The sequence below is a fragment of the Chiloscyllium plagiosum genome, chromosome 31 (genome assembly GCF_004010195.1).
Source record: "Chiloscyllium plagiosum isolate BGI_BamShark_2017 chromosome 31, ASM401019v2, whole genome shotgun sequence".
Taxonomy (NCBI): Eukaryota; Metazoa; Chordata; class Chondrichthyes; order Orectolobiformes; family Hemiscylliidae; genus Chiloscyllium; species Chiloscyllium plagiosum.
Genome location: NC_057740.1, coordinates 14,466,866 through 14,478,956, shown reverse-complemented (window position 1 = coordinate 14,478,956; position 12,091 = coordinate 14,466,866). Strand labels below are relative to the sequence as shown.

The window sequence follows — 12,091 nt, the reverse complement described above, 5'->3', positions numbered from 1 at the left end:
AAGAGCAGGGGAGACTTTTGCGGGGGTGAGGTGGGGGCAGGGGGGAGACATGATTGAGATGCATAAAATTTTACCAGCAACAGACAAGAGTGGATTGAAAGTAATATTTCTCTTTGGTGGAGGGATCAAGGACCGGGGCATACATTTGACAGAATGGGTCAGAGGTTTGGAGGACACGTGAGGAAAACCTTATTCACCAGAGGGTGATAGGAATCTAGAACTCACAGCCTCTAAGAGTGGTAGAAGCAAAAACCTTCATAACATTTTAAAAAGTGTTTAGATGTGCACTAGCTAAGCCAAGGCATAAGGTTATTGCCTAAGTGCTGGACAATGAGATTAGAATAGTTTGGTGGGTTTTTGTTTACTGGAGTTGACTTAATGGACCAAGAGCCTTTTTCTGTGTAGACCTCTATATCTCAAGGTTGTTGGTGACATGAATGGTTCTGACTGAATACTTTTCTTCCATCTCCAAACTAAGAAGTGAACATGTCCAACAGGACAATACCTTATTTGCCTTAATGACTTCTCCACTTGATTGCTTGTGGCATTGTCCTGAAGATTGACCCCAAATTCCTGGAGACTTTTCAGGTCAATCCTGGAGTGTTAGCTGTCCCATCCTTACCTGCTGACAGACTTTGTGATTCACTTCCTATCAAATCTCCAGCATTCCGTGTGAGTTTAATTGTTAAAGATGTGGAGCAGTGTGCACAGTATTTCCCCAGAAGCTGACACATGACCATTTCACACTCAGGGTTGGGGGTGGGGAGGGGACACGTGACCGGCGCCGGTCCAGCGCGATGACGTCGCCGCGCAAACCGCGATGACGTCGGACGCACGATTCGACGTCCGGAGCTAGAGTCGGGCCTAGTGGTTCAGGCTTTTCCGGGCAGTCGACTCGGAAGTCCGGTCTGTGGCTCAGGAGGGAACTGGGGGTCGGCGTCTGAATCGATACTGAGGCCGAACGGGAGCAGCCCTGATTTATTCCAGGGACGGCAGGCCCGGAATTGGATGGTGATTCGGCTGCTTGAGTCGCTCGCCCTGGGGCCAGGGGCAGGGCCGGGTTGACTAGGAGCGGGACTGGGCTCTCTGCGTCCAGGCTAGTGACTGGGATTCACTGTAAGAGAGGAGCCCGCCTTCCCCAGAGCTGTACATTTATACCTTTATTACATTCACTCCTCTCCCCCGCTTCAAGGAACATGCTCAACGTTGATGCTTCACTTATCCCGGATGGATAGTGTTAATGGGAGATTAATATGAACAAGCAGGAAGGTGTCACTGAGGCTGATAACCCCCCACTGACTTCAAGCCAATGTATGAATGGGGTTAGGATGGGTGATCAAGAACTGGAAAACGATGAAGTCAGTGTGGAAAGTAGTCTAACCGAGGTCGATAAAGATGTTTCTCAGGAAAACCATGGCAGCTGGGATGCTCATGGAGAGAGCCTGGAGGAAGATTTTAATGGTGATGAGCACTGTGCGCTTTTAAACAAAGATGTTAGTGAGCAAGACAACTCCCTGGACACCATGCAACTAGAAAACACATTGAGTGAAGCAGGTGCTTCTGTGCACTTGTCAGACCTAACAACAGATTCTGAAAACAATTTGATTGGAATTCATATGATAAGCTTAAGTTCAGAAATTGATAACATAGAGAAGACTTCAGATCTTCAAGATAATGAGGATGATGATCACTGTCAGATCAAATTGCTTTTGAGTCAGTTACGCCGCTATGAGCAGGGCACAGGGACCTTAGGAAGCAAAGCAAAGCTGTCGGATGGTTACAGTTTAGAAAGTGGTGGCAAACTAACAATAGATACTGAAAGTGATTCATTGACCAATGATAACAGGCAATTATTTGACACAGTTAACCACCAGGATGTTTTAACTGAGGTGAGTCATGAGCCTTTAATGTCTACTGAGAGAATTAGAAGACCTGCAATGAAAGACCTGCTTCATCAAGGCAATGAATCAACCCAATTAAGCTATCCAGGCTCAAAGTTTGGTGTTATTGGCAATGTGATATGTAGTGATCAGTCTACAAATGCATTCAGTCACGCTCCTGAAAGAACTGTTGAAAACAACACAACCTCACGAGAAGTTTCCACTGGGAATGTGGTTGGTCAATCTGAGAAAAACACTGATGAAATGCTCCAGCACCAACAGACTCTGGATTTATGTGCAAGCAGTGATGGGGCAAATGATGACTCAAGCTCTTTATATTGTGGACCATTATATAGGCTAAAGAAAGACTGGAAGAAAGAGGGAGAGGCATTGTCTTTGGCCATTAAAGAGTTAAAAGAAGAGGTTGAGAATATTAGCAAATCCTTTCTTCCTGAAGATGATGTTGAGCACACTGATGTGGCAAATCGAGGTGCTTGCCACACAGAAAGCAGTATCCATGAACATGATCGTCAGGTAAGGAAAAGCAGTCTGAAAAGACTATTACACAATGACATGCAAGTATATGAAATAGAAACTGAAGGCCATTTAAACCTTTGTGCTTGTTCTGTTGTTTGATAAAATCATGGCTGATCTGTGTGTTTCAAGTTTCACCTTCCCATGTCCCCTGATAACCTTTGATTCCCTTGTCTAACAGGAAAAAAACACAATCACACCACTTCCATTGTCTTCTGTGCAGAGAATTCCAAAGTCATATAACTCTCAGGAAAAAAAACTCCTCTGCTCAAAGGATGACCCCTAATTTATGTATCCCTTAATTCTGGACTTATCCACAAAAGGAAACATCTTTTCTGCAGCTACCTTGTCCAGAGCATTTAGGGTCACATATAGTTCAAGCAAATCATCTCTCTTTTACACTCTGGTGGAAATAAACCAGATCTGTCTGACTTATCTTCTTAAGACAACCCACTGGTTCCATCTCGTAAATCTCTTCTGACCTCCAATCTAATGCAACTCAGACTAAAGAAAAACAAGAAATAAGAACACAAAATGGGGCAAATGCTCCGCAGGGCTTGCAAAGTCTGTAGAGGGAAAAACAATGTTTCAAGTTTCAGCAGAATGCAACATAATGTATTCTAGCTTTGACTCAGGTAAAATAAATTGGGACAGCTACAGGTCATGGTCTAAATTGGGACAGCTACAGATCATGTGGGTTCAATGGTTGTGAACTATCAATAATCTAGGATTAAATTGGCAAGGTCTCTCTTCAGCCTGAGTGTAAGGTGCAGGAAATTGATTTCTCACTGGTGAGGTATTGGTGCTTTCTGTGATTGGAGCTGAAATATGTCACTAGGATCATGTAGAAGTGGTTTTGCAACACAATGGACCCTGTGATGATGTGCATAACTAGGCTTGGCTCGCTGACTATCTGAACCTTATGGCCCTGAAAATGCTGGCCAGCCAGTGACACCCACATCCCATAAGTGAATAAAGAAAATAAATGACACTAGGGATAGCCTTTGTGTCTGTCTCAGGAAGCTCAAGATTTGTATTACAGTGAAGTGTAATTCAGTCTTGATGACTTTCTACAGTAACTCTTGGAGATTTCCTGTGGTGTTAATTACTGAGCGTGCTGGGTGCTGTATGACATGGTCCAGCTGAGTTGTACGTGTGATTTTCCAGATTAATTACTGACTAGTTAGATGAATGCTATTAAAGAAAAATCTGACAGTAGAAGCACCTAGCAAGAAAGTAGAGGAATTAAACAGTTGGTACTGTAGGAATCCACAGTATTGCTTCTGTCCATTCAAATATTCCAACGTTAGATTTGTTTTGCTTTAATTCATTGGCAGTATCAGAGCCAATTTTGTACATGGTCCAGCAGTAAACCCTAAGCAAAGGGAGGCTACAAACTTCAACAAACACTGAAAATTTTTAGAAAGATATCTTTAAAAGTATGAATTTGCATATCCGTACTAATAATCGTACGTTTGTGTCTAATATTTAGGACATCTTGTTCCTGGGGACATCTTGGGGTGGCACAGTGGCTCAGTGGTTAGCACTGCTACCTCACAGCACCAGACATCTGGGTTTGATTCCAGCCTCGGGCGACCGTGTGTGTGGAGTCTGCATGTTCTCCCTGTGTCTGTGTGGGTTTCCTCCTGGTGCTCCGGTTTCCTCCCACAATCAAAGGATGCAGGTTAGATGAATTGGCCATGCTAAATTGTGCAGCGTGTTCAGGTATGTGTAGGTTGGATGCTTTGATCAGGGGAAATGTAGAGTAATAGGTGCAGGGGAATGGGTCTGGGTGAGATACTGTTTGGAGGGTCGGTGTGGACTTGTTGGGCCAAATGGCCTGTTTCCACACTGTACGGATTCTAATTCATATTTTTGAAAGCAATCAGGCATACAAGAATTTGATTTGATTTATTATTATTATATACCTAGATACACTGAAAAGTATTGTTTGGCATGCTCCCTAGACAAATTATATCTCATACCTACATTAGGGTAATAGAACAGAATGTAGAGCATATTGTTACAGCTACAGATTAGGTGCAGAGAGATATCAACTAGATTATCATTAATAGTATTTACAGTGCAAACAGGCCATTCAGCAACACAGGTTTGTGCAAGTACATCTTACCTCCCTTTAACCTGGCCTATCACCATATCCTTCCATCACCTCATCTACATAACTAATCTTCTTTCAAACACGTCCATAATGTTTGCCCCATCTACGTGGAAGGGAGTGAAATAATGACTGGACCTTGTACCTATTTGGTGCCCTGACTGATTGCAGCAGATTCTACTTAGACAGTTTATTTACCAGCAAACCAAGGATTCAGACAGAATATTCTATGTGTTCAAACAGAAATAGTTAAACCACCTCAAACATTTTGAATAAATGTAATTGCTTTTACTTTGTTATTAAATGTCTTCATTTTTAAATTACAGCCAAGGAAGAAATTTTCTTATCCTGCATTTAAAGAAGGTAATCTTCAAATATCTGTCTATATTTACTGTACAGTGAGTCAGATTCGCCAAGAAAAAGGTGAGAAGTACATTGTTATGGCACCTGTTACAACCTCCGAACATCCCAAAGCACTCTACAACCAATGAAGAACCTTTGTTTTTGTAAGTGTTGATATTGTTGTAATGTAGCAAACACCACAGCAACTTTGTGCACAATAAGACCCTACAACGAGAGAATCTGTTTTAATGCTGTTTCTCAAGGGCTAGTTCATACCCATGACAGTGGGAGAGCTCAACTATTGTTCTTCACTTAATGGCGTAGGTGAACTGTTTTAGTCCTTTCTCAAAGGAAAGAGATGCTGGCATTCGAGGCAGTTAAGGGAAGGTTCACTAGATTAAATCTAATTAATCGATTAATTCAATAAGGGATTTAAGGGTTATGGGGATAAGGCAGGAAAATGGAGTTGAAGATTATCAGATCAGCTGTGATCTCATTAAATATCAGAGCAGATCTGATAGGTTGAGTGGCCTAGCTAGACCATAAGACATTAGAGCAGAAATCAGGCCATTCGGCCCATCGTTCTGCCCTGTCAATCAGTCGTGGCTGATATGTTTCTCAACTCCATCCTCCTGCCTTCTCCCCATAAGCTTTGATCCTCTTAACAATCAAGAACCTATCCATCTCTGCCTTAAATATATTTAAATTACCTGGTCTTCACAGCCTTCTGGGGCAATGAATTCCAAAGATTCACCATGCTCTGGCTGAAGAAGTTTCTGCTCATCTCTGTTCTAAAGAGTCTTTCCTTTACTCTAAGGCTGTGCCCTTGGGTCCTGGTCTCTCCTACCAATGGAAACATTTTACCAAAGTCCACTCTGTCCAGGCCTTTCAGTATTCTGTAAGTTTCAATTACATCCCCCCCCATCCTTCTAAACTCCATCGAGTATAGACCCAGAGTCCTCAAACGTTTCTCATATGTTAAGCCTTTCATTCCTGCGATCATTATTGGGAACCTCCTCTGGACCCGTTACATCGTTCCTGAGATATAGGGCCCAAAATTGCTCTAAATATGGTCTGATCAGAGCCTTCTAAAGCCTCAGAAGTACATCCCTGCTTTTATATTCTAGTCCTCTCAAAATAAATGCCAACATTGTAATTTCTTTACTAACTACTGATGCAACCTGCAAGTTAACCATTAGAGAATCCTGGACTAGGACTCCCAAATCCCTTTGCATTTCTGAATTTTCTCCCTATTTAGAAAATAGTCTATTCCTGTCTTCGTCCTACTAGAGTGCATGGCCTTACACTTTTCCATGTTGTATTCCATCTGCCATTTCTTTACCTACTCTCCTAACTTGCCTAAATCCTTCTGCAGTCTCCCCGCCTCCTCAATATTATCCTGTCCCTCTACCTATCTTTGTATCATCTGTAAATGTATTCAGAATGACCTCCGTATTTTCATCTAGATCATTAATGTATAAAATGAAAAGTTCTGGTCCTAACACTGACCTTTGTGGAACACCACTATTCACCGGCTACCATCCTGAGAAGGACCCTCGTATCCCCATTCTCTGCTTTGTGTCAGACAGCCAATCTTCTATCCATGTTAGTACCTTGCCTCTAACACCATGGGCTCTTATCTCGTTCAGCCTCCTGGGCTGAACCTTGTCAAAGGCATTCTGGAAGTCTAAGTAGGTAACATTCATTGGCTCTCCTTTGTGTAATCTGCTCATTATCTCCTCAAATAACTCTAGCAGATTTCAGGCATGACCTCCCCTTGATGAAACCATGCTGACTTTGCCTTATTTTACCATACACATCCAAGTATTCAGAAATCTCATCCTTCACAATGGACTGCAAAATCTTAATGACTAAGGTTAGTCCAATTGGCTGTAATTTCCTTTTGTTTGCCTTACTCCTTTTTTAAACAGGGGAGTTACATTTAGCAATTTTCCAGTCCTCTACCCCTGACTTCAATGATTCCTGAAAGATCACCAACTCTGGCATGTAGTCCATCTGGTCCAGGTGATTTATCCATGTTCAGGCCTTTCAGTTTTTCTAGCACCTTCTCTTTCACGATGGCCACCATACTCACCTCTGTCCCCCAACTTTCTTGAATTTTTAGGATGTTATTTGTGTTCCACCCTGAAGACTGATACAAAGTACTTGTTCAGTTCCTCCACTATTTATTTGTTCCCCATTACTACTACTTCAGAGTCATTTTCCAGTGGCCCAGCATCCACATTTGTCTTTCTTTTGCCCTTTATATTTCTAAAGAGACTCTTGCTATCTTCTTTAATATTACTGGCTAGCTTACCCTCCTATTTAATCTTCTTCCTTATTTCTTTCTTCGATGTCCTCTGTTGGTCTTGTTAGGCTTCCCAATCCCCTGGCTTCCCACTGCCCTTTGTTATATTATATTATTTCACTTTTGCTTTTATGCCATCCCTGACTTCCCTTGTTAGCCATGGCTGCCTCATCCTGTCTTCAGCATGCTTCCTTTTCCTAGGGGTGAATTTTTGCTATGTCTCCTGAATTACTCCCCAAAACCCCTGCCATTGCTGTTCCATTGTCTTTCCTGCCATGCGCCTCTCCCAGTCAATTTTGGTCAGCTCCTTTCTCATGCCTCTATAGTTGCCTTTACTCAACTGTAATACCGTTACGGGGGGAGGTGGAGGGGGTCAAGAATGTGGTGCTGGAAAAGTATAGCAGGTCAGGCAGCATCCAAGGAGCAGGAGAATTAATGTTTCGGGCAAGAGCCCTTCATCAGGAGGGCCGTTACATCGATGATACCGTTACATCTGATTTCAGCTTCTCTTTCTCAAATTGCAGGGTAAATTCTATCATATTATGGTCACCTCCTCCTGAGGGTTCCTTCACCTTAATTTCAATTATCAGGTTTGCCTCATTGCACAACCTTAAATCCAGGATTGTCTGGTCCCTAGTGGGCTCCTCCATAAGCTGCTCTGAAAAGCCATCTCATAGACATTCCACAAATTCCTTGTGATCTACTACCAACTTGATTTTCCCAGTCTGTCTGCATATTGAAATCCCCCATGATGACTGTAACCTTGCCTTTCTTAGACACCTTTTCTATCTCCTGGTGTATCTTGTTGCTCATATCCTGACTACTGTTTGGAGGGTTGAACGCAACTCTCATTATGTTTTTCTCACCTTTGTGGGTCCCCAATTTTACCCATGCAGGTTCTACATCATCTGACCCTACATTGTTTTTCTTCCATTGATTTAATTTCATTTCTCACTACTTCTGCTGCTACATTTTATGGATTCTGAAATGAGGGAGCATATGTAGTTTCTAGATTACTAGATTACTTACAGTGTGGAAACAGGCCCTTCGGCCCAACAAGTCCACACCTACCTGCTGAAGCGCAACCCACCCAGACCCATTCCCCTACATTTACCCCTTCACCTAACACAGCGGGCAATTTAGCATAGCCAATTCACCTAACCTGCACATTTTTGGACTGTGGGAGGAAACTGGAGCACCCGGAGGAAACCCACGCAGACACTGGGAGAATGTGCAAACTCCACACAGACAGTCGCCTGAGGCGGGAATTGAACCTGGATCTCTGGCGCTGTGAGGCAGCAGTGCTAACCACTGTGCCACCGTGCCGCCCAAACAGGTTAACAGTGATGTTCACTGGATCAACCATGAATTGTTTGTCCAAAGAAGTAGCAAATCTAATCAGAGAAGATGTCAAATTCTTGGTCAATAATAATTTAGGTGATTTCCACAGACTTCCACAATTTGCCATAGCACCTCCTGGGTTTAAGAGGGAGGAGCTGGAAGTTAGATTTCCTGCTTCTAATCATTATTTACCAATTCCTGCTGGAAAGTATGTTTGTGTTGATTTCAATTGAAGACTATTTCATGTTTGGTTGTAATGGATTTTAAGATCAGAAAGTCTAGCGCCGTTTATTGCGCTGTTGCACTAAGCGTATTCACAAGGGCAGGTCATGGAGGACATCCGGTATCTACATAATCCATACCTTGTGTCTTCGGGAGAGGGAGATGAATGATTAGAAATGTAATAAGGTGTAACGGTGCTATTGTTCTTTATCCCCATGAAGTGTCAGGACCCTGTGATTCTGAGGATCTCCTTGATGGAATCATATTTGCAGCGAGTTACCTTGGATCAACTCAGCTCTTCTCTGACAAAAATCCATCAACGAATGTTCGCATGTCACAAGCACAGGAAGCAGTGGGGAGGATAAAGGTACTTGTGAAAAGTAGTCTAATTAATATTTCTTTTGAGCATGTTTTTAAATGTCAGCAGCTTGCATTGTAATATACTATTCATTTGAAGTTAGAGCAGCGTTCTTCTGCTGCTACTGCTGCTGCTGTGTTCATTGTGATATCGGTCAGACAGACCAAGAGGTTGCTGGTGGTTTGGTACTTAACCTGTTCTTTTAACTGACCTTGGATGTAGTACAATAAGTCCTCCCTTAATGTTGACTCATTTACTGTTGTTCTGCTGTAATATCATTAATAAAGTAGTGGTCAGTTTCCCTACTTAATGTTACAAGTTTCACTTCTAATTTTGGTGGGCCTCCCGCTTAAGTAATGTTTACCCCCCCCCAGAGTTTCTACTCCCTCTTCTGGAGTCCCTCATTTTCCCTGCAATTCACCCCAACACCCTCAAAAAGAACAAACTCCTGTTTCCACCATCCATTCCCTTTTTTTTTTGAAGTCCCCAGTGTCTAATGTGTCCACTGGGGACGACAGTCCTTCTCTGTGTGGTTCCCTGACCTAATGCTTGCTCCTGCCCTTTCTACTAATCCCTCTGCATCAAGAGTCCTATTCCTGACCTTTGTTCTTACCTTTAAATTTCCCAAAGGCTTTGCCACCATCTCCTCGGCTGATTCTCCTCTTCTGGCTCCCATTTTGAAGTCTTGGGTAGAAGCTAGTCACTGCAGTAGTTCTGGGAATTCAGTCCTGCCTGCACCAACAAACTTCTGCCACTTGATGGAGCTTTATCAATCTAAAGCTACTCTAGCCAAACTGTAATGTTAATTTATTAAGCATAAAAACATACAGTAAAAGTTGAATAAGGTATATGCATATCTTCTTTACTTTGAAATTTTTTTAAATGTAAAGATTATTTTGTATAGGCATTGGGAATGAACAGCATTTAAACTTACAATGTTTTAGGCTTACTATGTTCTCAACTGAAAAATCATAACAGGCCTAATTATACAGTATTTCTTTGAAATTGAGTGTTTTGTTTCATCAGTCATTTCAGCTTGGAGTGCGCAGTACTACACATGTATGGTACAATATTTGAACTTGTATGTGTGTTTTCTTCTGTGCAAGAAATGTTGAAAGTATCCGATCTTCATTTTTAGTATTTTTCCTAGGGGAGCCTAGGTTTCACTTAAAAGTCTCAATTTTCAGGAATACACCCACATCATGAAATGAGGACTCGCTGCACTACAGCTGCCCTCAGTGTCCCTGGGTAGGGAGAAAACGTAAAAGAAATCAGGTTCCCAGATTCCTTCTGCTGTTCCCTGCTTGCAAAACATTATATGATAATCAAGGACACCATTTTTTTTTTGTAATGTCTCTCAGTTGTACGCATTGTCAAAATTAACTATGAAATGTTGTGAGGTGCTCCTGTTAGCTGCAAACTCCAATGAAACAGAGCAATTCATAACAGGAAATATTGGGCATATAGATGAAATAACTATCTTTGTTTGTTCATCAGGCACCAGAAGGAGAGTCACAGCCAATGACTGCAGTGGATCTGTTTATATCAACACAGCGAATTAAAGTATTAAATGCAGAAACACAGGTAACAGAAGGATGAGCTATTTAATAATATACCTAGGGTATATGATATACTTTTTTCTGCTTCTCCTACTTTACTTTTGGCCATCACAATGCTAGTTGATCACTTTACTCATCTCATCTATCTGTCATCTATTTCTCATTCAACTCTTATCGTTTAAAAATCTCCTGTTGCTACATTTAGTCTTGGTTGTTTCTTTATTTCTGGCAGTCCCACTTCAATCAGTCACATCACCACATTTCCTCTTTCACTCCATCACGTATGACCTTACTATTTAAATTGCTGTTTAACTACAATTAACTACTTGATTTGATATTTCCACAATCTTCAGTGAATACCTAATGTGCTGGTTCCTGATGTTGTTTCTTATCATTACTCCATTGATCTTAGCATCCACATCTCATTAGTATCCAGTTGTTGTCCCCCTCTACTTGATGTTTCCCAAGTTGATCCACTGTGTAACAACACCAGTCTCAATGCTGTCTTGTGGATTGTTCCTTTCAGTTTCGGCGATAATTTTCTATTATAAAACACTCGACTGTACTTTTTTCGATTACTCCCCTACAAGAGCAGTTAATTAAAAGTTGTTAATTTCCATTTCCAAACTTCCATTTCCTGCCACCTTTGATCCCAGATACTTGAAATTACACAGTTTCTCCAAATCTTCATCCATAATCTCTCTATACCTTTTCTATGGTCCTCTCTCCTAGCCTCAAATTGATGGTCCATAAGTTGGGTCTTTGGTTTCTGGTCATCATACATCGACAACAGGGCTCAACTCCAGTGGTGAGGTGAGATGAGCGTGACTGTCCTTGCAAAAAGACAACATTTGATCAAGTATGGCATCAAGCAGCCCAAGTAAAACTAGAGTCAATGGGAATTGAAAGAAAACTGACCGCTGGTTGGAGTCATGTTTAGAACAAAGAATGATGGTTCTGGTCAATCATTCTTCTTCCTGGATAATGCTGAAGTGGTTCCTCAGGTAGTGTCTTAAGTCAACCTGCTTCAGTCACTCCATCAAGGAGCTACACTCCATCCTAAGAAGTTGGAGTGTTCAACATGCAACATCATTCAAGTTATTAAAGGAGCCAGCAAGTCCTAGCTGGTCAATAAACTGCAAAAAAAGATATTCATGCCATGTAAGAACATAGAACATAGAAGAATACAGCGCAGTACAGGCCCTTTGGCCCTCGATGTTGTGCCGATCCAAGCCCACCTAACCTACACTAGCCCACTATCCTCCATATGCCTATCCAATGCCCACTTAAATGCCCATAAAGAGGGAGAGTCCACCACTGCTACTGGCAGGGCATTCCATGAACTCACGACTCGCTGAGTAAAGAACCTACCCCTAACATCTGTCCTATACCTACCACCCCTTAATTTAAAGCTATGCCCCCTCGTAATAG

The 12,091-nt window shown here is 42.0% G+C and overlaps 1 protein-coding gene across 2 annotated transcripts in view; it reads left to right on the top strand.

Moving 5' to 3' along the window:
* The first annotated feature begins 802 nt into the window (after positions 1–802).
* Positions 803–12,091, top strand: part of LOC122565245 (amyloid-beta A4 precursor protein-binding family A member 1-like) — a 31,082-nt gene continuing 19,793 nt past the window's right edge. Inside the window, exons 1-4 of one of the 2 annotated variants that reach the window (XM_043721014.1) lie at positions 803–2,414; positions 4,857–4,893; positions 8,965–9,110; positions 10,599–10,685. In XM_043721014.1, the coding sequence (XP_043576949.1) occupies positions 1,254–2,414; positions 4,857–4,893; positions 8,965–9,110; positions 10,599–10,685 (1,431 nt within the window). In that variant the 5' untranslated portion in view covers positions 803–1,253. The remainder of the gene's footprint in view (positions 2,415–4,856; positions 4,894–8,964; positions 9,111–10,598; positions 10,686–12,091) is intronic. The other variant, XM_043721013.1, reaches the window with a different exon arrangement.